This window comes from Canis aureus, chromosome 32 (assembly GCF_053574225.1).
Source record: "Canis aureus isolate CA01 chromosome 32, VMU_Caureus_v.1.0, whole genome shotgun sequence".
In the NCBI taxonomy this organism is placed as follows: domain Eukaryota; kingdom Metazoa; phylum Chordata; class Mammalia; order Carnivora; family Canidae; genus Canis; species Canis aureus.
This window is the reverse complement of record NC_135642.1, coordinates 19,387,083-19,412,590: the sequence shown is the minus strand read 5'-3', so window position 1 is coordinate 19,412,590 and position 25,508 is coordinate 19,387,083. Positions and strand designations below refer to the sequence as shown.

Below are 25,508 nucleotides of genomic sequence, written 5' to 3'. Positions count from 1 at the left end.
TTCTAGTCATTGGATCCAGATCCATAAAAGGATTCCCCTAATGTGGATTAAATAAATGAAGAAGGACTCCTCTGATAATATGTAATTAAAATATAAATTTTTTTTGTTTCCTTTTTGTATTGACATCTTTTAGTCTCTAATCCCGGCACAAATAAGCAAATACAAATAATTTACACAGCTATCCCATAGAGTACTCTTGTGCCTTCCGTTAATTTCGCCATCATTTTCATTTGTAGACTTTACCGGGAATATCTGAATGTCTTTCTCCTTGGACTTATCAAAATCTCCAGAGCACATAATCTTGTAGTGTTGGTGGTAAAATAATTTTTAGTGGTCAGATTTCTTATTAAAATCACCTTTCCCATTACTGTGCCTATAAATGTTGCTTCTAAGAACAACTCCGAGACAAGGGTTGATGTGGCTTAAAGGCGGCTCTACCTTTGTTTTCAGATGTGGATGAGTGTGAAGGAAACCATCGCTGCCAGCACGGCTGCCAGAACATCATCGGAGGCTACAGGTGCAGCTGCCCCCAGGGCTATCTCCAGCACTACCAATGGAACCAGTGTGTTGGCAAGTAGTTTTTCCTTGTTACTAAGACAAAAATCACTACTGGCTCCTGTGAGTCAAAATAGTGCTTTCTTTCTGAAAACTTTAAACTTGTCATTAAATCAACAGATAGTCATTTAAAATTGCCCCAACCTGGTTGAAACCAGAGAGTTACAGCCTTTGCAAAATAGTAAACTGAGGAGAAAAAAATGACAAAAAATACTTTGAGAATATTGGAAATGAAATGCCCGTAGAATTCCTTCACTCTCAGTACCCCTGACACCCCTGCTCTTCTGCTGCATGTAGTCATTGGCCTACACTGAAGTTCTCTTCACATGAGGGCCAACAGAGTTCCTACCTCTAACTGAAAAATATCAGCCAGCCAAAGGCTATTTTGAGTGACTTTTGGCCTGCAGACAGAGAAGTCCCATTCAGCTCTACACACCTTTTGGGGCAGAGTGCAAGCAGCACACATGGCAAGTTTGTTCAGGTTGCTGAAAATTCTTTTGAAAATTAAGGGAGACCTACAGATTCATTAAATTGAAATTATGTCATTTTTGATTCCATAATGTCATGGGAAAGTCAGTCTTAGAGTGCATCAGAGAATCCAAGCACTCTGAGTTTAGAGGGACCTCAGATCCATCTAGCCCAAGCTCTTAGTTTTACTATAAAAACCTGAAATTCCAAGGAAGAAAATTAATCTGTCCTTAATCCTGGTTGTGGCACACCTGGAGCTAGAACCCCAGATTCTTAACTTCCTGATTTAGGACTGCCTTTCAAGTGTCATGTTCACTCTTTTTTTTTTTTTTTTTTTTTCATTCAAGTATCTACGCCGCACCATGGTAAAGCTCTTGCTCAGATAACCTGTTCTAGCTGCCACACACCTGGGTATAGAGCCCTCCTTAGCAAAGACACAAGGATTACCACTTCCTGGGTGCTGCTCCACTACTCAGTGCTTCGCTTTATTCCAAATGAAGATGCATTTTGTGTGTTTTCATTTATCAAAACTGCATCTCTCTCATTCGGTTTGATACTTTTCAAGACACAGTTTTGTAGGAGTGAGTAGGATTGGCTAAAATGATGTCAGCGCTGGGAAAGTTTAGACTACACAACTTGCTGACCAGCCCTCCTTTCCTCTTCTTACCTTCAGTCTGGGGATAATGGAGATGGACAGGTCATGTCCTCGTTGCCCGGAGATTCTACTTTGGCCCCTTGAAGATCATCTCCCAGCTGGGTGTTCTAGAATAAATTAAGAAGTTGGAAGAGGCTTAGGGGTTTTTGATGCCTGAGAGATACTAGCCCAAACTGTGCTCATAACTCTTAAGAATTATAGCTATCCAAAATGAGTGTTGCCTTGAGCCAGAATGGCTTTCCTGAGCCATGCAGAGCAGAGCAGAGCTTTTGGACCAGACGTCTCTGGATTCTCAGTCCTGGGCAGCCAGAATTTCACTCTTAGAAGATGGATGGGTTTGGGGTCAGGGGCCACTGGATCTCATTGTTTTGTAGAAAATATCAAGCTTGCAGCTGCAGTTGGAGTTGAGCCAGAGAAAATTTGTAAAGAAAGCCCATCCTACATTCTGGAATTCTCCTAGCGGTCCTCTTCACACCATAGCTAACACATGCTCTGCAAGCCTAATGCTGTAGCCTTTGATTTAAGAGGACAGAGTTGATAGGTTTCAGTCTGCTTCTAAGGAGGGTTTTTTGGAGAATCTAATGTTTCAATAAAATTAAAATGTCTTTCTTTATAAAAAGGACAAAACCCTCCCCAATTTTTTGAAGATTTTATTTATTCATGAGAGACAGAGAGAGGCAGACATAGGCAGAGGGGGAAGCAGGCTCCCTGCGGGGAGCCTGATGCTAGACTTGATCCCAGGACCCCAGGATCATGACCTGAGCCAAAGGCAGACACTCAACCCTGAGCCACCCAGGTGTCCCAAGCCTCCCCAATTTTAAGTATTGACTGAGAGTAAAAGATTTTGGAGTACAGAAAAATTGCTCCGGGAGCCATTTGCTCTGGAGTGCACAGGATGAAAATGGTCAGAGTAGGGCAAAGCGTGTGAAACAAATCGTGTTTGCACATTGATGAGCAGGATAAGTGCACAGACTCTTTTCAAGCTGTAAACATTGAACATTTGCCAATTTCTTATCTTAATCCCTGCTCTGCTTGACCCCAGCTCTCTCATGCCGATAAGCAAGTTTAATTTAAACTTTGTTAGATTCTCAGAGAGTTTAGAAAAAAAAAAAAAAAAAGTAAAATAGAAAAGAATGTGAAAGGGGAGGGGAGAGTTCTTGACTGGGATGGATATTTATAGTAATGCAGATAGATGCCCAAAGCTAGAAAGAGCCTTAGAGATTATCTAGTCTGACCTCATTCCTGAAATACAAATCTTTCCCTAACCTCCCCAGTTATCCGAGTTTGACTTGAATACCATCTGGAAGGGCATTCTTTTTCTTCCAAGAAAGCCCAAATTTTGTATAGAAAAACTTTAATTCTTAGAAACATTTTTTTTCATAGAAAATTACCTGTCCCCCCCCCCCCCCACTTCTAAACATTGGTCCTATTTTTGTCCTTTGGAACAATATGGAATGAATCTAAGTTTTATATTGATGGGTCTTATCCTACATATACAGACATGGGCTGCCTTAGAGGTTTATCTATCAGAGTCCCAGCAGGAGACCGATGGCTGAGTCCAATTAAAAGCACAGGACGAAGGAGAGGAGCCTGTTGATGCTCCATACAGGTCAGCTTCTGGGAGCTGAGGGCGGGTGAAGTCAGGAGATAGACATGGAGGGGCAAGGAGAAGATATCCAGCCCAGGGATAGTCTTTCCACCAAAGGAAGCACCCTCAGCTCCTCATTCATTCTTTGGTGCCCATGATCTCCATCAGATCTATCACATGTTTCATTTCTGCCTTAAAGTAAGGGGAAAAGAACAAAGGCAGTGGCATATTTAATTATTTCTGTAGGACCCTGAAGTCTAAATGACCTTGGGTGGATACTTGAGAGTCCTTGGATATAAAGGATCCTCAAACAGACCTGTCACTAGGCACTGACTATAGCAGGCAGTTCAGGGAATGGCTTTCTTATTGTGTATTTATTCCTTCCACATAGGAAAGAAGGAGGGAAGGAGAGAGGAAAAGGAGAGAGAGGGAAAGAGGGAGGAAAGGAAGGAAGGGAGGGAGGAAAGAAGGAAGAATATTATACATATGCAAGCACCCTGCCCCCACCATTTTTACCCACCTGTTTTTCTAATTTAAGGACAGGTATTTTCGGGGTGTCTGGGTGGCTCAGTTGGTTAAGCATCCAACTCTTAGTCTCAGCTCAGGTCTTGATCTGAGTCATGAGTTCAAGCCCCACATTGGGCTCCATGCTGGGCATGGAGCCTACGGAAGGAAGGAGGAAAGGGAAAAGAAAAGTACAGATGTTTTCTTAGAAACAGTTTTGTTTTTTATAAAGGAATCAAAAAAGGTGAAACCAACTAAAAGACAAAGGAAGTACCAGTTTAAATGGTGCAGAGTCTCTTGAGAGACACTGACAAAAAGGCAAACACATGGCTTCTGCCATCAGACAGACCTTGGGTGTGCATCTCTGCCCAGCTGCTGCTGTTGGGAGATTTCAGAGAGGCTCCCAGGGCCTTACTTTCGTCATCTGTAAAACAGGGATTATAACACCTACTGCCCATGTTTGTTGGAAAGGTTGAGTAATGAATGGGAAGCACCTCATACTCTGCCGAGCAATGGTCATCTAACAAACATTAGTTACAAAAATGAAATAAATAAAAGTTAGTTACATTTTCCCTCCCCCTTCCATTGGCAGTGTTTGCTCAGTGAAGGTAAGGCCAATGGATGTGCATTCAAATGAATATATGCTTGAAAATGGGCTTTGGCAACTAAGGAATGTTTTACCAGCAAGCTTCCAACCTGCCCTACGAAGGCAGGCCTACAAAAATATATTAGAGATTTCAAAAAGGTATAAATTAGAAATAGCGAGATACTCAAGGTTTTCTCCCTCAAGCTGATTTTTTATAGTTCGATTTCTTTTTCCTGCTTTTTACTGTCAGACTTGGCAGGTGCCTACGGGTAGCCAGTCCTGCAGCATCTGTCTCTATTGTGGGTTTTTTCCAATTATTGCTCGTGAAGTCTGCACTGAATCTCTTCCAGCCATACTTTGCTTTAGACACGGCCCAGACACTCTGGGCAGGAGGCTGGTTTGGATAAGGGGGGGCCCATTCAGAGATGGGAGCAGACATACCAGAAGGCACTATTCATCCCCAGGACAAGCACCTGGGGGCTTTTGCAGATTTTTGCAAAGGAAGTGCAAGTGGGGCAGACACTTCCTGCAGGATGTCAGCCCTTGCCAGCCCTGCACATCCTGAAAAAGGACTGGGAAAGCAGCCTCTAGGAGTATGGTTGGTCTCTGCTTTGGAGATTGTCGTCCCGTTCATGGAGAGCTGGAAGGCTCCTTCCCTCCCACCCCGAACCTTGAACCTTAGCTCCAAACGAGATCCACGTGCTTCACAGAAGGCTCGTGTGGAGCGGAACATACTAGTGTTGGCTTCAAATGAGACCTGGAATTTGTTGGTCCTTGGCATGCCATCCTCTAATGCACTCCACCTGGTACATTTGACCTCATCGACCACGTTTGCTCACCACGTGGCAAGAGGCCACATCCATTTCCACATCTCTCTCTCTCTCTCCCTCTCTCTCTCTCTCGTCCCTCTCCCCACCCCAGCCACCTCGGCCTGCCCTACCTTCCTGAGAGTGCTAGCTGAGGGCCAGCTGGCTGGCAGTCCCTGATGGAAATGCCTGGCTGGTGTCACACATGCCGTGTGTTCTGGTTTTCCCTGCAGATGAAAACGAATGCCTCAGCGCACACATTTGTGGAGGAGCCTCCTGTCACAACACCCTGGGAAGCTACAAGTGCATGTGCCCCGCCGGCTTCCAGTACGAACAGTTCAGTGGAGGGTGCCAAGACATCAACGAATGTGGCTCTGCACAAGCCCCCTGCAGCTATGGATGCTCCAATACTGAGGGTGGCTACCTGTGTGGCTGTCCACCTGGTTACTTCCGAATAGGCCAAGGGTAAGCGCTGCTCTTCCTGTTTGTGGCTAAAGGCTCTCTTGCTCCTGATTTCCTGAAGTATATGTAATTCCCAATGACCCATCCTAGTTGAGGAAAGCCATGCTTTTTATAATCCTATAGTGCATTTGGTTAGCTCTGCAATGGTTTTAGGCTATTTCATATGAAAGGAGGCATCAAGATTTCTGGAAATTCATGGACTATGAAACTAATTGTAAATACCTTGATATATGTTTCTCTTTCTCATTCTCTTAATCTTCTTGTTGAAAATTGATTTCTCCAAAATGCAGGGGCCGACCCATGCCAAAACTGGACTCACACTGCACACTGCTGATCCCCCTCTTCTCCTGGGGCAAGCAGGATTCTGACTTGATATGAAATGCCTTCTCATCCTTCTACTCTTAGAATAAATCACAAAGATACCTGGTTTTTAAAATATATTTTACACCTCAGACTTAAGTTTACATTAAGAACTACCCAAAGAGCATGAAATATGAGAGTTAAAATAATTATGGTCTTCTCTAGGTAGAATACTTCACCACATTGTATGTGTGAGTGTTGGGGAAGGGAAGAGACATTTTTATTTTACTCAGTAATTTGAAAGTTTAGTGGTGAGTTTTCAAATATAGGTCTTCTTTCCCCTCTGAATTCATCTAGATTTGATGTCCATGTAGTTTTGTCTGTCCTGTTAAGGATTTCAATTTTTACCTTTTTCATTAGGAACACACAGACAGGGATCCCTGGGTGGCGCAGCGGTTTGGCGCCTGCCTTTGGCCCAGGGCGCGATCCTGGAGACCCGGGATCGAATCCCACGTCGGGCTCCCGGTGCATGGAGCCTGCTTCTCCCTCTGCCTATGTCTCTGCCTCTCTCTCTCTCTCTCTCTGTGTGACTATCATAAATAAATAAAAATAAAATAAAATAAAAGGCCACCTTTAAAAAAAAAAAAAAAGGAACACACAGACATGAAATACACACGCACACATATGCAACCACACATACACATATATACAACCCACAAAATCATGTATTCCATAGTACAGGTACATGTATATATCAAGTTAATTTAATTTAGTGGCCTTTGATTTCTTGACACACAAACCTCAAGTGATTCATTTTGGGTCCATATAGGCTTGAAGGTAAAAGAATGTTTCATGGGAAGCACACAGAATGCCAGCAATAGGACACAAATTCCCAGATGTTTGTGTCTGGCTCTCAGTAGACTCATTCTTTATAAGTTGAATGCCAGAACCATTTTCCCAGCAAAAATTGTGACACTCCAAACTGGCTTCTGGCCAGTGGGACTTTGTAGTCACACTTCTTGTAAGTGCTGTTCAAGGGATACGAAAATACTGGAAAGGAGTTCTGAGAAAAGAAGCAAAGCATACAAATTTGAGGTTTTCCTTCCAATAACTTAATCATTATGTGAATGTATACATACACACATGATGAGCATTCATCATTTCATCCATTTTATTGTTTTTGCATGTTTCATGCTACAAGATGAAAGAAGAGGAAAGGAAATGTATTGGGCTCTGGCAGGATTGCAGAAAATAGTAGGTGCCCATATATTGCTGAAAACACAAAGAAGATTCTGCTTAAAAAAAAGATTCTGCTTATTGGCATTATATTTTGAATCTTAAGGGCATAAAGGAAAATGGGTTATAAGAAAATAGACCAACTAATATAGAAAAAGATAGTTGGTCTTCATTATGACCCATTAATAGAAATCTAACCATTTGTAACCGTTTGGGCTTCTTTATAAATCACTAGAGTGGACCCTGCCCCAAAATAAAGACTTTTAGGATCATTCAGATATTTCAACACATTTTGAAAGAGGAGCCTGGTAAATACATTCCAAGAGGCCTATGAAATAGTAAGCAGAATAACAAAACAAGGTACTTGTGAAACATGCAAGCCTCCCTCTGTAATTTGGCTTTGATAACTGAAAGGCAAAGAAAAACAGCTGAACTAGTTCTCTCTTGGGCATGGGTTTGTTTATCCAGCCTCACATGAGTCAGAGCCAATGGCCCTAGTGGTTTTGAATGACTTGAAACAATTTCCCACAGTTGGGCAAGCTCTGATACATGCATCTTACACATTACACATCTTTACAGTTTGTGTCTAAGTCAACTTCAGTTCTACCTAGAACTTTATATTTTCAGTACCTTCAGCCATAGTGAATGGTCAAATAGAAGAAATTGCTCAGAAACTGGAGTGATGAAAGCTGATGATTGTGGTTGTGGAAAGGGAGGCAGCAGTGATGGGGTCAGTGAAGCAGGAAGAGGGCAAGGAGCTCAATAGTAGTGGCTCATACCTTTCTCACTTTCTGGTTCATAAAAAGACGTTTTCCTTTAACCTTCCAATTCACATGGGCTCCCTCACCCCCCATTATTCCCCTGTTTCCACTCCATGTCCCCTCTCTGGCATAAGGACAGCAAATACCTGCCACAGTCGGGTTCAGAAATGAAGGGGAATATCAATATGTGACACAGGACCTTGAGAGATAGTAGAAAGAAATCAGCCAACCCCAGGAACTGGGACTCAGAACCTAAACACAGAGGACTTTATGGGGCTGTCAGAACCAGCATATCACCTAATGAACAAGAATCAATGGCTAAATGTCACTAGGTGGGGGTCCATACTTCACCAGAACTCTTGTACCTCCTCCCATATCTCCCAGTTCTAATGAAAAAGGGCTGTGTTCCCCCCTTCCTCTATAGGCACTGTGTTTCTGGAATTGGCATGGGCCGAGGAGGCTCGGAGCCACCTGCCAGTGGTGAAATGGATGACAATTCTCTCTCCCCGGAGGCTTGCTATGAGTGTAAGATCAATGGCTACCCCAAACGAGGCAGGAAACGGAGAAGTGCAAATGAAACAGATGCCTCCAACATTGAGGTGGGTCAGAAGGTGGTTTCTCCTGATGTCTTCTGTTGCAGAAGAGCTTTCCAGATTCCTGTGGTTTCCTCCAAGGATGTTCCAAAGTGTGAAAAAGCTCCCTGGGGAGAAAATCCAGACATTCCCTGAGCTCTAGGCTACATTTTACAAGAGTCTGTGGGACTCTCTGGAGTTTCTTGCTGCTTTTAGGGAGTGGCCACTCGAAGGTTTTCACATACTTGCTCATTTCCTCTGTCTCGCCAAAGAGAAAGTCAAACACCCACCCAAAGTCTGCTGAAAGGAAAGGTCTGAGCTCCAGGACAGCAAGTGGGCAGAATAGTGAAGTGACATAGTGCTCTATCCATGGGGACGCCAAGTTCTGAAAGCTAGAGGCTCCTCTACTGAAAAGAGCCATGTGGAGTGTGAGGGAACTTGGATTCTAGACAAAAACAACATGGGAGCTCAAGCAGCCTGGTTTTCTTTGCCTACGGCTGCTGCAGCCTTTCAGTCAACTCAGAAAGGCACAGATATTCACCCAGACCTCTGGCTCCAGGCCCAGAGAATCCTGCACATGTGGTCCCAGAGAGGCAAGCAAGAAGCCAGGTGAAAAGCATTGAATATTAGCAGATCATCAAAGTCAGGAAGTAGGCTCATAGGCGTGTCCTTCAGAGGGGATGCTTTTGCGTCAGTGAACAAAATTGAAATAGACTGGTTCTTTCTTAGCATCGGTTGCTTCAACCCATCCGCTGTGGTTTGGGAAATGAGATAAGTCTACGGAAAGAAAATAGTCTATGAAAACAGTGGTTTTCGAACTTGAGCATGCATCAGAATCATCTGGAAGACTTGTTAAAATGGATTGCTGGGAGACACCCCCAGGGTTTCTGATTCAGTAGGTCTCAGGGGGCACCAGGAATCCTGTGTTTCTAACAGATTCCCAGGTGATGCTTATGGTCCAGAGAGCACACTTTGAGACGCACTACATGAGAAGACCTCCAGCTAACTACTTGACTTCCAAACTTGACATCAGTTAAATAGTTTTTTTAATATTATAAGCATGTGCCAACTTAATAGATTTGTGACTTAAACAGTGTTTTATGAGAATAGGCATTTTTGACATGGTGTATACAACCTGAGCAGAACGTGATATTAGCCTGAGATTCGAGTCACTTTTTCTTTAAGATGAGAAATGAGTGGCATATTTACCTTTAACCGATTGCCATGTGTCTTTCCAGGACCAGCCTGAGAGAGATACCAATGTGAGTCTTGCAAGTTGGGACACTGAGAAGACAGCCGTGTTCGCGTTCAATATTTCCCACATCAGTAACAAGGTCCGAATCCTAGAGCTCCTCCCGGCCCTGACGACTCTGACAAATCACAACAAATACTTGATCGAATCTGGAAATGAAAATGGCTTCTTTAAAATCAACCAAAAGGAAGGGATCAGCTACCTCCACTTCACCAAGAAGAAGCCAGTGGCTGGAACCTATTCATTACAAATCAGTAGTACTCCACTTTATAAAAAGAAAGAACTTAATCAGCTAGAAGATAAATATGACAAAGACTACCTCAGTGGTGAACTGGGTGATAATCTGAAGATGAAAATTCAGATTTTGCTTCATTAATTCACCATACAGAGACCAAATAATTAAAAAAACAAAGATAGATAGGTAGAACGGATTTTTTCCCCCAATCAGAATCTTCATATCATAGGTACAATCTTTCACCAAATAAATTTCTATAAATTAGCACTATTCATGTATTACAAAAAGCAAGGTACAGGTGACTACCCTAGTTCAAAACAACCACTTTCTCAGGCTTCTCATGTGTGTAGCTGAGCTACCTTGTCATATGTGTTGATTCTTGAAAACTGGGACACGTATTTGCATTGGGGGTCAGCCCTTCACGCTGACGCGCCAGCCTTCTAGCAGATGTACAGGAAAGTGCTTTCAATCGGTGGACTGTCTTATTTTTTCAAATTTTTAAACTTTGCTTCTCCAAACAAACACAAGTACTAGGTTGGCCAATTATAATATCTATTTGGTGCTAGTAAATTCTCAAACTAGATTTATAAATGCACTGTAATATTTACACAACTTAGAAACCAAATTACAAGTATTCAGTTCAAATACTTCATTAATTTCAATCAACCAAAGTTAGTTCAGTAGCTTATCTCAGTTATGAGTATAATACATTACATGTAAATTAAGTGTGTGTATACTGTAATCGTGCTATTTTTTATCATTGAAACATGTATAAACTAGAATAATAATGCCCTTAATGTGAGGGTTTGTAATGGTGCTTATTAAGACCAAAGACTTGTTAAATGTATACACCAAGTGGTAAGGAAATTTCTGTGACTGGCCCACACGTGCATGGAGGTCTGGGAGGACCAAGAACCAGCCTCAGCAGCCAGAGGATCACCAGTGCATCCTTCATCACACCTGTGCAATATGCCAAGATTACCCTCGGTCATTCCTATCAACAAGGGGTCCATGTCATAAATGTCACAATAAAACAGTCTCTCTTTTTTTTAGTGTACCCTTGGCTTTGTGTTCTTGCATGGATGTGGGATTTGAGGGGGGACATTCTGGAGGCGAAATAAAGTTTCTCAAGCTTAGATGATCCTGGGCATGGTAGTCACCGCTTCAGAAGATGCCAGATGAATAACCGCTAGCAGAAAAATTATATTTGAGTTAGTCCTTGTTCTATTCATTAGAGACACTTGAGTACTTCTCACCAGGAAGAAACTGATATTGTAGCATCATTTCTAAAACACGACCTAATTAATCCTGTGATTTTTAGACCACTAGATTTAAGTATCTTAAGATCCCAAGTTTGGTCATCGTCTTAGAGCACATCTATTTCATTATAAAAGATTGATCATGCCCTCTCCCCACACACACAGTGTTGGCAAACCTTAGGTGCTCCATCCTTTAACCCCCTGAACATCTGTTGTTAGGGCTAGTCTAAGACAAAAGGAGAATCCCCAATTGAATGGGTTCTAGCTCTTGTTTTTTGACTGTCCTGATTTGAAAATGCTATTTTAAATGCAATATTGAATCCTGAACAGTTAAGCTCACTGAACTGATATGAAATAATTCCTATAATCCCCAAGGACAGTAAGGTGAGGGGCGGTGAAAATAAAGGTGAAATTAATTTGCTGCACGAAGGGGGAAGAAACGATACAGAACAAAGGAAAAGTCCTCTCAACAACATCTTCAAAAAACCACACTAAAGACAATAGAGTATGTGTGTTCCATCTTATTCCAGAAGACAAAACTCAGGTTAGTTGCAATGAAGTTGACTTTAACACATACCTTCCTCACTGCCACTGAGGGACAGGTTTCCTGTGATGTGGTGAGCTGTCACTCTTTAGAGGGCTCCAGTCTAGGCATAATGGCAGTCAGTGGACAAGATGCTTTCTTCTACCTAACAGGCCATGAATATCTTGAAGGTTTTATTTGTATCTCTGATTTTGCCATCCAAAAAATCTTTCTCGTAATAGGTGCTAAATAGAAATGAATCAAATGACTATTTTGGAAGCAATTTGTACCTTGGTTAGGAAGTGAAATATGACTCAAAATTTCCTTGTAACTCTGTGCCTGTGGGTCTGCAATAGATGTGTACTAAAGTTGTTAGAAAAGAATATATAGCATATAGTAAACAACAGTTTGCATTCGGAAAACGTCTTTGATAATTTAACCAAAACTGCATTATATTCAATAATGGATTTTCTTTATAACAAACAACAGAAGAATATAGAGTTGGCACATGGTAGATCACTTTGATATTTTTAATAGTCTCAGTCTGGATTTTATTTATTTCAGAGCCAACAATTTTCAACAGCATATTTTCCATGTTTCTGTCTGTAACAAAACATTTTCCTCATTGTTCCATTGTAAATATTCCTCTTGTTGGAACCCCTTTTGAATCCTGAGATTTAAACCTGTACCTTTTTAATTGTCTGTGACCTTTCAATTTTACTTTCAGTGGTTGACGAACTTGGTTTTGTAAATCTCTCAGAAGCTTGAAAACGTCTCGTCTCTACCCCCCAGCCCATTCCATTTGCCAATAATTATTTTGTAAGTAAGGCTGAAATGAACTCAGCTGGCCTTGTGAAATGTTTAAACTTGCACAAACAACTACATTTTTGTTCAACAAATAGCACTTTACTCAGCCAAAATTGCTTTGGACATTGCCATTACAAATACTGTTAAACTTCAGAAATCATGTTTGTAAATTAGATGAGCCAAAATAAAGGACAATTAGGTTGATACTATACTAAAAGTTACATACCTATAAATTGTTGGGAGATTTTTAGATCATTGTTTTGTCCACAGAATGTACTTTATTGTGATTTTTAACTGTAGTTCTTAGAGATCTATCAGAAATGTCATTATTGCATGGTTTAAGGACCTTGTTTTTAAATGCTAGAGGACTATTGCTGGGAGGATTAATTTTCACTCACAGACCTGGAGACAGTTATTTTCCCCTTGCCAATTTTAAATAACACTTTGCAAAAAGAAAAAAGCAGCAGCAAACCGATTTACTTCATTAAACATTTTAAAACCCAATGTGAGCCTAACGTTATATTGCTAGGAATGGATTCTCAGTACACTGAGTTTAGGGTTAGAGAGAAACAAGTCTGTGAATTTGACTTTGCAGATCCCTATGTGTATCCATGACTGGGCTCACTGACAGGTCTGGGTCTCAGTGAAAGGTTCTGACATTCTCACAAATGTCTGTATAAACATGAGGGTCTTGTATATTTGACACCTGACATACATTTGACAGGACCTGGCAATATCACAAAATCTGTTATTTCAGCTAACTGCTAATGAATCCAAAATGGTTTTTCTGGCACACAAAGTCATAAACCTCTTTTTAGGACATGGGCTGTTTTGCATCCTCAGGCCAAGCCTGAATCATGACCTCTAACAAACGGACATCAATTTCATTTTTACTATTGGACAGTGGAAGGTGCATTCTTTTTAAATGAATGAAGTTGTAGCAGGTAAGTGGGTCTGATTTCCTGCTAGCTTAACTCTCCTCATTTTGTCCACTCTGGTTTTCTTCCACGGAGAGTTATATCCATCGTTATTTCTTCTAATCCCTGTGACTATTGCCATTTTGTAAATAACTGCAGCACTGCCCTCTCTGGGCTCCCTATTGCCCCTCGTGGGTTGGTTGTAGGGTCAGTTAGAAGGTCTCATGATCACTCTTCTAGTTGGAAGTGAAGCAGCACCAGGCAGCGAGTCTCCCGAGAGAGCCACACAGCTCCATGCAGCAGTCGCTGTGTCTCTTCCATAGCTGGCCCGGGGTATTCCTTGCAGCCCAGCGGGAGTTAATAGAAATCAGAACAGGTCTGTTTCCTCTCCAACATAAAATTCTCTCGGGGAGAAAATTAAATCAAACCTAATTGTTTCAGCTTTTTCTTCTCCTGAAGTAGAGATACGGAAAACATCCTGGTGATCATCACACATTTCATTGATCCCGCCAGCCCATGGCCAGAAAGAGGTCACACACCCCTGTGGTTGTGTCTGCACGGTGAGCTCTGCTCGGGGAGTCCCACACCTCTGCTAGTTTAGGAAAGATTAACGGGACCCTGATAGATGAGGATTTCAAAAGCATGAAAGGCTGTCTATTTTTGCCACCAGGTGAGATCAGCACAATCAGCGGTTGGCCTGTCTTCGGTTATACCAAGATTATCCTTCAGGATCTTCATTGCACCTCTGTAGGGCAGGGTCCTGATCCAATTCCAGGGATTCTGTGCCTCAGGCAGGATTGCAAGCTCCCCAGAGCCCTGCTGCTTCCTCCACGTTTCACCGTAGCAGGCTGTCCTGTGGGTCATTCACAGCGAGCACTGAGCCCAGGAGTCAGTCTGCTGCAGAACCAGCTCCGTGAGGAAAGTGACTCTGATCATGCCTGCTCCATCCACACACACCCACCCACAGCTGCCTCACTCCCATGGGGAGGGGACCGGGAAGCCAGGGCCACTCTTCTTCCAGGCTGAGCTCAAGTCCTTCTCCCAAGGTCTGTGATCCTTGTTTCAGAGCTTTGACCTCTCTTTGGCTTATAAAGCAAGTTCACTGAGAGCGCAGTTCAGACCTCAGGTCCTGAGGAGTGCCTGGTCCAGCGTCCTGACGTGGCAGGAAATCTGAGGTCAGGAAACTGTGTTCAAACCTTAGTTCCCTGAGTTATTTGGCCAGGGGAACTCCTTGATATCTCTGAGGCTTGTTATCATCATCATCATCACATAGATATAGATATTTGTAAAGCCAGCACATATGCATATACATATGACAGGACAGCTCTCTCCCCATAGGTCTTTAGTGAGGACATGGTTAGACTTTGTAGGTGCCTGAAGTTGCAGGGTGTAGGGGGTCCCCACTCCCCACAGTCAGGAGGCAAGGAGGGCAGGAGGCAAGATAAGTTTCCCTAGTAAATTCACCTTTGACATCTGCAGGTCCAGGTCTAGATCTTTCTGAATCACCAAAATTAGAAACCACCATTCTAGCATATCTCCCCCAGTGTAATGCTGAAAAGTGATGATTTTCAATAGAGAATTTATGGTTAGAGTTAGATTCCCAAGTTTAAACGAAACTTACCCTGAAATCTAACACATAAAATCAGGCTGAGCTCTTTGAGTTAAAGCAGATCTAGGTAGCCTGGGGTCTCTCTGCTCACTCCCTTCAAGACAATTCTTAATGGAAAATTATAACTGAAAGGTCAGTTAAACCCTGATTGTTTCTCCTAGGCCCACAAAAAACACTGTTAGGTCAGTGCTGTGTGATGGATTCTAACCACTGGGATGTCGGAAGGATGACATATGCCATTTCCAAGTCTAGCAAAAAAACAAAACAAAACAAAACAAAAAAACCCAAAACAAACAAACAAAAAACATATGCAATCATCCACACTCACAAGAAATAAACTTTACTGCATTAAGTAACTAACACTTTTGGATTGTTATAGCAGCAGCCATTAATTACCCTAATACAAATATACATGTGTAAATATAAATGCATACATGTATAATTATATTAGGGTAATAATAGATATATGTATTGATACTATGGTAATTTTCTATACAGACACACACACACTAATGTTTCTCCACCTCGCTTGCAGCATTAGAATGACTCAGAGTTTTTTTAAAAAATCCCAATGTCCAGGCTGTATCACAGATTCATCAATTCAGAATCCCTGGAGTTGGGACCCAGATGGTATCAGTTTTAAAAGTTCTCCAGGCAGCAACCAAGGTTGAGAAGCACCGCTCTGAATCTTCAGCCCATTGTAAAAGGCAACTTGGGAAAATCTACCAGATAATTCGATATGCATCCACTACTGACACTGCTAGTTGACAAGATTATCACATAAGAACATTAACCATGTCCATCCCTGACTCTATAAACCATATCTTTTCACTGGAGTTTGGGGTACAGCATCAGCAAGGAACAATCAAGCAGTGATGCAGTGTATATGTTGCAAAGTTGGTTATTTAGACTCATTAACGGGCCGTGTGACTGTCACTCACACTAGCCTAGGGGCAAGATTGCAATCCTTGCCTCCATACTGGGAAGTTCCTGGGAGTCAGCATCTCCAGGTGAAGTCTATTAGTAACAAAATGCTGCCAAAATCCTCCAAATATATTTAAATTGGAAATATGGCCCATTGAGCTCATTTATTCATACTGCTCTTTACATTATAAAACTGGAAAATATAAATTAGTTCATTTGAAGGAGGCAGTTCTCTGAAGTGAAAACAGAAACTTCCTTTTCAAGAAGCGGTCAGCTTTTGTGAAGAAACTGCAAGTTATTTTTTTTTAAGATTTTATTTATTCATTCATGAGAGACAGAGAGAGAGAGAGAGAGAGAGAGAGAGAGAGAGAGACAGGCAGAAGTAGGCTCCATGCAGGGACCCCGATGCAGGACTCAATCCCGGGTCTCTAGGATCACACCCCAGGCCAAAGGTGGTGCTAAACCCCTGAGCCACCGGGGCTGCCCAAGAACCTGCAAGTTATATGGTGGGAGACAGGTCAGGCCACCATGGAGCCCACCTACTGCCTTGGGGCTGATGTCTCTCAACCTTGAATTGCAGAAATGAAAACATGAGGCATTTGCCAGGAACAGGTGATACATTCTGTTACCTAAATTTAAACCCTTACTATGCTTCCCACAAGCTTTTTGGTTCAGAAAACCACAAAAGACTGAAGACAAAACAAGAACTACAGAAAAGTAGGATGTTGTTGCCAATTTGAGAGTCAGAAAAAGAAAGTTCAAAATATATTTCAAATAAGAATGCTCAGTGATATTGCCATGTACTTAATTATGAGGGAATATCCAATTACACATAAGAACATTATGTTAGAATGTTAGAAACACATTGACATAATGTGAAAGATGATGAGAAAAATGTGAAATAAGAGAGCATTTCAAATAAGTTTAAATGTTATGGTACATTCAGTGCATGTAATAATTTCCCTATGTTGAATATGAAGAAAGAAATCCATTTGAATTAAGAAAAAAAATCAATTTCTATCTCTGGTAACTAAATGTTAACTAACATTCAACAATATTTACTTGAAGTCACCATATTAACCTGCCTGGAGCAACCAGGTGTCAATCTCACTGCCTTAAAATCTCCTACAGCAGTGCTTCTCAGACTTCGCTGGCCACACACACCAACTGCGGAGCTTGCTAAAATGCAGCTTATGATTTTGGAGGCCTGGGACAGGGAGTCTGAGATTCTGTATCTCTAATAAACACTCACGTGATGCCCGTTCTTCTCCAATACAACTTTACTTACAAAAGCAGGTGAACAGCTCACAGTTTGTACTTTGCTATTTGAATATTTTACATTTATATTTATCACAGTTACTGAGTGTTTTTGGTGCATACGCAAGAAGCATGCCTCACGTACCTGGCCCTTGTCCCAGCCCCTGGTGCAGCCTGCAGACCACACTCCCTGCAGCGACACCCCGGTGGACTGCCTCCTTGTTTATCGCTCCTGGCCTGTGAATGATCTACACTTCACATTCAGATCCATAGCTATGCCTCCCAGCCTACTTCCACTCTACACTTCCAGTTCTCCTCTCACATGGGATGTCTTCAAAAGCCCCAGATTTCAAGAAGATCCTGGAATGTGTAATTACATATGTTGCCTCTGAAATTTTAGCTCTCCCTAAATGAAATTCCTGTATTAGGGAAATAATTTTTAAATTGCCTCGCTGTACTTGTAGATGTTGCATTTTCTGATGGTGTGCGTGTAGGTGTGCATATGTACCCCCTTTTAAAGCAAAGGCCTTATATTCTAAATGTTTTCTTGAATGAGACTCATGAAAAAAGTGTGCCTCCCACTCTGGTTGGCCATTATTCTCTATCTGCAGTCAACAGAATACACTCGTGTTATTCTCCTTTTCTGGGAGCTTTTGTCTGAAGAGATTAGGAATATATTCTTATGTATTAAACCATGTCAAACTGTCAGATTTAAAAGAAGCTTCAACCAAGTCATCAATGGTCAAGGATAGAGCCTCATTTATTTGTTTAAGATACGTTAAACTTGCGTTGGCTCAAAATAACTTCAGATAATCCATCATTCCTTCATTGCTCTTATTCTTTAAATATGTGTCCTCCTCTTAGAAACACATTGACACAATTCCCAAAGTCTCAACATACCAATATGATGAGATGGTTGACCTTCATCAACTTGATATTTTATATGAGGCAGAAGGGCTTAGCAACATCCTCCAACTTGCAGATTTCATCATGCAACTCGTGTCTATGGCTCGTTTATAAAAATATGAAACAAGGTCACCTCCAGCATGGTTTCTTCACTATCTGTTTCCAAAGAGTTTAATAATTGGCCCCCTCCCTTCCCTGACTGGCCTCCACTCCACTGGTCACAAACCACAAAAGCACTTTTATCCAAATAGATACACCCATTTACTCACATACTGAGCAACAAGATACAAAAAAATACACTTTAATGGGTGGGTCCGTGGGAAGCCAAGGAAAAGGAACTTGGCCACGTGGGCGGGAGGGGGGGATCATACATAAAAGAGAATTAAAAAAAGAGATGTCTGATGGGCTGGGTGGTGGGTGGCCTATGGAGAAGATCATCAAAAATGTAGCACAGGAAATCATTTTGCTGATATTTTAAGCCAAAATAGTTTTTGCCTCTTAGTAAACATTTATTGAGATTTTTTTTGAAAGGTTTTATTTATTTATTCATGAGACACACAGAGAAAGAGACAGAGACACTGGCAGAGGGATAAGCAGGCTCCCTCTGGGGAGCCTGATGCAGGACTCGATCCCAGGACCCCAGGATCACGCCTTCAGCCAAAGGTGGATGCTCAACCACTGAGCCACCCAGGAGTCCCTTATTGAGATTTTCTATGTGCTTTGCCTCTGCTAGACATCATGGTGATTACAGACAGGATCTACAACATTGAACTGCTATGCAAGGGATTTACAATCTACTGACAAAATTAACACAAATTAAGTCACTGCATGGGAGAGCTTACACACACACACACACACACACACACACAAAGATACAGAAAATATTTAGTTCTACAATGTCTTAACCATTTCAGAAATATCTAAACTATGCCTCACAACCATCCTACAAAGTTGGGGCCTTTGATTCCTTCTTAGTGATAGAGAATCTGAGGCCCAGGAAGGGTAAGTAATCTTCCCAACATCACACAGCTCAAGAAATGGCAGAGATGGAATTTGGTCCAAACTTACATAACTCTGTTTTGGTCAAGGAAAATCTCAGTAGTTTATCAAAATGTATTTCTTCCCCAAATCCGCAAATATTCTTGGTTGTCTGGGCTTTCCTGGGAGGTTAATCTCCAGGTAGTGACTCAGGAATCCAGGCCCCTTCCATACTGAAGCTCTGCTATTTCCAATATCTGGAAATATTCAAAAGTGTCAATGATGGGGAAGAGTGATAATGGCACATGAGATACTATGACAGTCTCCACCCAAAAGGAATATAAATCACTTTTATTTCATTGACCAGATTAGCTTCATAGCCCCAGTAAGTTGCGAAGGGGTTGGGAAATGGACCAGCTGGGTAGCTGTGTCCCAGAAACAACCTGACCTAGTGGAAGGAGAGCAGATATCTTTGGCGCCTGGCTAGCACTCTCTGCTACAAACTCCAAAGCCACTAAATGTCATGCTTCTGAACTAAACAAGGAAGAGCTAAATTACGTGGTGCTAAATTACAGTTCCTGAAAGAAGCTCAAAGAAGTGGGAGATCATAAGGTTGGACCAGAAAGAAGGGAAACCGAGTAAGGTGCTGAAAAGTGGGGATGAGAAGACATTTCTGGCTGAGAAGAACCAGAGCGAACTTGCAAAGTTGGGAAGATAATGATGTGCTCACAGTCATGTTACAATATGTATTTACGAGGCGCATCACAGGCAGTGACACGTATCATAGGCTGAGCTCCCAGAGCTTAGCAAATGCTTTTCAGACAATCCAGACCGTAGCCTTCTCAGGGACTGCTCAAAATGTAAACTCACAGAGGCTAGGGACAATGTTTTACATGCTGCATCTTGCTCTTCTTTGCCCAGAACTTGGCAATTGCTCAGAAAAGATAAATTATGAATGTTCTATGAATAAGAGTGGGCTTTCAAAAAATGTGCTGAGAGGTAGATTAATCCAAGGTCCTCCATTTCCCTTGTCTACTATTGGGCTTTTCATTGCCTAAAAGGAGTTATAGATTCCTCTAATCTTGTAACATTTATCTTTTCCACAAAAGAAGCCCTAAAACTCGATAAGGGAGTATACAGTGGAAGTGGTGAAAGGTCATTTCCATCAGAGGTGTGGGCGAAAGCTTCTTGGAGATGTGGTGGCCATGCTGAGCCTTTAGAGGAGATCCTGAGTACAGGCCCTCAGGTAGGCAAGAACAGGGTGGGCAGCAGTACCAGCTGGCACGGGCAGTGCAAAAAGGGAGTAGGGTCCTGCAGTTGTGGTCATGGAGGGGCTAGAATGCCTGCCTAGAGAGGTCTGGAATACAGTGGGTTGCTTTGAGAATATTAGGAACGTTAATCCAGGAGTATATATGATTGCCCGAGAAGCCTGGAAACTGACACTGTAGAGCAAATCCAGAAGGCTCTTTCATTTTTTTTTTTTTTATTGCTCATTGCGGATCCCTTGGCCAGTGCCCACTTATCTTACTGGGCATTTAGACATGAGGGCAGGCGTTGTTTGTGTCTCAACTGTTCATTGAAAGAATGAAATCGTGTGGGAGTCCAGGCAGGAGCCCTTAACAAGGTGGTGGTTTGGGGAATGGAAGGGAGGGAGTGGACTCAAGACGACAGGTGAAGCGAGACATCTTCCCTGCTCTGTGGCGTGACCTAGGGAGAGTCATCTCTTGTCTGTTTTTTCACCTTTACCTGGTCCCCTGCTTATGACTACCGAGGAGACACGATTATAGAAGAGGTTACAGAAGACTAAACTAAATGTAAAGGGGCCTGCAGAAGTAGTTGTTGTTAAAAGAAAGGGGAATCCAGTGTGACCAGGGCAAGCATGACCTTGAAGTCTCTGGAAGGGGGACAGCTCCGGTGGTGGGTGCCTTAGTGGCTGTGGAATCAAGGAGCTCGTGGGAAGATGGAAGAGTGAAAACAAGCAACTGCGTTCATCATGTGTAAGTGAAATTAGCAGTTCTAGAATGTGATTTTGCTCTGGAGGCTGGAAAAGAAGAGTAACATGTAAGATGTAAAACTCTCTTAAACTTGTAAAAAGGCCAAAAGAACAAAAGGAGGGGATCCAGGGAGGCAGCAGGAGGCAGCAGTGTGGGAGGTAGAACTGGGCAAGTAGGGAGGCCTTTCTATGCTTCAGTTGGCACCTCCATAAGGGAGAGGACATGGTGGTGCCTGAAGGCTGTCTTGGGTGACCTCCTGAGTCCCCTTCCTCCCCATCTCCCTCCTCTGAACCCACCCTGTGTGCCCCCAGCTCTCAGACTCTATGAGACCCAATGCTTGGGATGGCCCAGCCCAAGTCACTCTCTACACTTCTGGTTTCTCTAGATACGGACAGGTTCCTGGCAAGAACGTGGAGCCCAAGACTTGCAAACCCGACTGGCTAATCCGGCATCTCCACCCCAGTATGACTTGAGTGACACGAAGCCCCTTTTGGGAGTAATGACAGAGGCTTCTGCGCTCTGCGGTTTGAACCCCAGGTTGAAGTCCTGCACGTTTGGAAAGTACTTTCCCACTTGCGGAGTGCTGTCCTGTGGGCATGTTCTGAGACTGGATGATAAACAACCCGATGAGCCCATGATCTGGCTGCTGCGTGTTCCAAGGGAGGGAGGCCTTCCTGACCACGCAAGGTGCCCCACGCCCTTGCCCCTCCCTTTCTCACAGCCTTCTGACCCCCAGAGAGTAGTCAGAAGAGATGAGCCAATTCTCAAAGCTCCCAAACCTAGGCGAGCCCTGGCCACCCCCCTCCGCCTCCCAACCACAACCTGCTAGGAGGAAGGATGCTCCGTGCTCAGATCTGTGGCTGGAGCCAGAGGGTCTTGGGAGAAGGCTGAGCAAATTGGGTCAGACTTCTGTGCCGGGCTGGGAGATTCCTTGGAGTGACTGGGTATGTGTCAGCTGCTAAATGACACCACGCTCTTCTCCGGGCTCCCAAGCCTCCGCCCTCCCCCCAGGGAGCTCCGGCTGCCAAGGAGCGCTGCTCTGCCCTCTGGCTGCTGTGGCACGTGTGCTAGTGACGAGCACTGCTCATGGAGCCCTTAGAATGTGCCGGGCGGCACGCTAACCACTTTGCAGAGGTAAATATCTTGCCAGCGTGGAATCAAAAACGAGGTCACATTCTCTCAAACATGAACATTAAGTGCCATCGCGTCCACGTCATGTCTATGTAAGAGTTCCGAGACCCCAGGAAGTCTTCCCTCCCAAGGGTCAGGGCACCTTAGCACTGCCTTAAAGCCTTAAACCCAAAACCTTGCCTAGTCCGCCGAGGAGCCTCACTCTCTCTGGCTGAGTTTGCCACCGCCAGAAGTCCCTGGTGGGAGTCCACAAAGTCCCCCTGGAGAAGCTGCTCTGTGAAATTAGTGACCTGGCATGAGGTGGCCCCTGCCTATTCCAGGAGCCAGATCCTTCCAAATAGGCATTTCCAGTAATGGGAGCCAGTCCCAAGGCACTGTGGATGTCAGAATGTGCACCTGCTATGTTCCGCTCTCCTCTGCCCATGTCACCTCACCTCAGGATCCTTCAACATCAAACACCAAGGGCCAGGACACAGCTCTGCTCTTTATACACAGTGCTCAGAGTTCACGCACATGGTTATTTTTCCCACCTCAGCTACCCACCGTACTTTCTATCGAGCTATGGTGTCATTCCTGAAATGGTGAAGAAGGGACCACCATCTGCAACACCAGTCCTGTCTCAAAAGGACTAGCATGTTTTTCAGAGAATCATGCACCTGATTATTTGTGGATTATCTTTTTAAATTTTCACACCCCTTTGCATTACTAGCTCCATTTCACAAATGAGGAAACAGACAAATGTTAAGAGAATCACTCAAGGGCGCACAACTGAAAAAAAATGGCAGAACTGGGATTTGAACCCACACCCTTATTCACAAACAACACCGTTCCACCTCCCTAAAATGTTCTGGGTTGATACATCCATCAAAGCCAAGGAAAGAGGCTCCTTAAGTAGGTAAATGTGTTTTTTTGTGGAGTCCCTGGATCTGGAGAAAATCACGTGGAGGCAGCCAAGCTGAAAGCCCTTATCTGAACTCCTTTGGAGGAGACAAATGCTCAAGTAGTCTGCGAGTAGCCAGGACATGGCATGCCACATGTGGGGTGTGGCGATTTAGCACACGTGTTGGCATTGGACTGTGGCCTGGCCTGGCACTCTTACTAGGCCAACAGCCTGGGTTAAGAAGACCCAGGGGAGTAAATATGAGAGAATCTAAAGGCATGTGTGCCAGCTATGAGCCTCTGTCATTCCTAGGCTGGATTTTGGCCTCAGACTCCACTAGCCTCATTGGCATTGGCCGTAATCACCTCTGCACTGGGCCTGAGGCTTTTTGGACAGAGGCCCATGGGAAGAAGGGCTTTATCAGGTCTCACTTAAGAGCCATTTGGATATATGAACTTGGGTTTTCCAGTACCATCCCTGATCACCCTCTTCTGAGGAAAGGCCCACCACAGTGAAACACTATCTGCTCCAAACAAGAAGTTCAGATGGAAAATATTTGGACAGAAGTTAGATTTGAGTCCCAGGCAAGAGCCAAGTAGCTGATGGAGAAATCAGAGAGCGGGAGTCTATGGGTACAGAGAAGAGAAGGAGCAGGTGGCTCTGAGAGAGACCTATACTCTGGGGTAAGGGTAGAGGAATGTTAACAGGAAGTAAGTGGCAAAGCACCGAGCCAAAGCAAATACAGAATCCAAGGCTGCCCATATGGCTTATCCATAAGGAACATTGCCAAGAAAGAACACAGGGAGGAGAAGAGGAGTGGAAGATTCACAGCACCTTGTTTAGCAGCCAACCATGGGAACGGGGAGCCTACAATGCATTCTGGGCTCTACCTCTTAAGAAACTCAGATGGGGTGTTTCTGCCCCTTAGATCTGGGTACAAGAGGCTTGAATTCTATCCCCACCCCCCACCTAGATTTTTCTATGAATTCCTGAAGGCTTATATTATCACCGTCTCCTCTGCCACGCAAGCATCCACTTCCCAGAATGTTGTGTCTGTTGCGCACCATATTGACCCAGATATCAAACACTGTGACCTCCCCCAGTTTCTATACACTTCTGCCCAGCCCCCTTCCAAAGCAGACTTTAAAGGATCTGGGTTTGAGGGGAGATGGAGGAGAGGATTCAACCTGGGTGACGTAAAGCAGTTGTTATAGATCGCAAAGTCTTATTCTTATATCTGCTTGCTTTGGATTTTCTCAAGGAGAGAGCACTTTGCTAGTACGTGGGCCTCAATATATGGTATCTCTTTCATGATAATGGGTAGATGGGTTTTTCCTATATACGCATCAGATAACAACTATACATACGGCTAACATTTATTGAGCATGTCCTGTGTGCCAGGCACTATTATGTGTAATATACGTATTGCCAAATACTTAACTCTTTCCTTATTGAAAACATCAAGATTTTGTCATGATATTTCTTGCCTCTTGTAATGAGTAGTTAGGAAATTCTAACCCATACTTTCATACCCAGGCTTCATCTGGGTGATAGGAAAACAACGAAAAATCTGTTAAAAGTTCCAACTAGATTCTATCTCCCTATGATATGGTCCTCACCACCATTTTCACCTGTCCTTGATGCCATTTGTCATCATTGTAGAGTGTAAGTAGTTATCTGTGCACTTACTTGTTTAATGGCTATCTCCCCGTAAGGATCTACAGGTCACTGAGGGCAAAGACCACATCTTCTTGGTTGACCTCTGTCTTCAGAGCCAACACAAAGCTTCCCTAGTGAGAAGAGGACCTTGTATTCCATCTGTCTGTCTATCCCACCCATTTTTGAAAATGAGTTCATCTTTTCCAGAAAGTAGCCACAGAAAATAGAGACACCACTAGGTGTCCACATGGAGGCCTCGTGACCAGTTGGAAGGGATGGGGCTGGGGATGGGGCCCCTTTACCAGTTGTGATTTGGAAAGTCTCTGAGATCCTTTTCAGTCTCTGATTCCTGGGACTCAGTCACATGGCCAGAGCCAGGACTCAAGGCAGGGAGAGTGGAAGTTTATATCTGAACAGAAAGGATTTAAATGACTGAAGAGTTCTTGAAAGCCATTTTTTTTCCTGGCAAAAAAAGTAATTCTTTGAAACTCATTTTTCTGGTTGCACAGGTAAATGAGGCTCCAGGGAGTGACAAAGAACAGAATCCAAACTTCTACAGTGCCAAACAAAACAAAACAAAACAAACCCAAAACATTATCAAAATGTGGCAAAGCTTAAAGATGCATTTTTCAGTAGTCTGTCTCAAAACACTAGGCCACTAGTTGTCCGTGGCTTGTGCCTTTT

At 43.3% G+C, this 25,508-nt stretch overlaps 1 protein-coding gene and 1 long non-coding RNA gene across 3 annotated transcripts in view; one reads left to right on the top strand and one right to left on the bottom strand.

The window, feature by feature from the left end:
• FBN1 (fibrillin 1) overlaps positions 1 to 11,037 on the top strand; it is a 222,924-nt gene extending 211,887 nt beyond the window's left edge. Inside the window, exons 62-65 of the mRNA XM_077881022.1 lie at positions 451 to 570; positions 5,396 to 5,627; positions 8,346 to 8,520; positions 9,732 to 11,037. Of these exons, the coding sequence (XP_077737148.1) occupies positions 451 to 570; positions 5,396 to 5,627; positions 8,346 to 8,520; positions 9,732 to 10,121 (917 nt within the window). The 3' untranslated portion in view covers positions 10,122 to 11,037. The remainder of the gene's footprint in view (positions 1 to 450; positions 571 to 5,395; positions 5,628 to 8,345; positions 8,521 to 9,731) is intronic.
• The window catches only part of LOC144303176 (uncharacterized), a 39,896-nt gene extending 28,462 nt beyond the window's left edge, over positions 1 to 11,434 (bottom strand). Inside the window, exons 1-3 of one of the 2 annotated variants that reach the window (XR_013370227.1) lie at positions 9,703 to 11,434; positions 5,847 to 6,024; positions 1,691 to 1,785 (exon numbers count right to left, since the gene is read on the bottom strand). This is a non-coding gene — a long non-coding RNA (uncharacterized LOC144303176). Of the gene's footprint in view, positions 1 to 1,690; positions 1,786 to 5,846; positions 6,025 to 6,724; positions 9,281 to 9,702 lie in introns of those variants that run through there. The other variant, XR_013370228.1, reaches the window with a different exon arrangement.
• Positions 11,435 to 25,508: the final 14,074 nt, after the last annotated feature.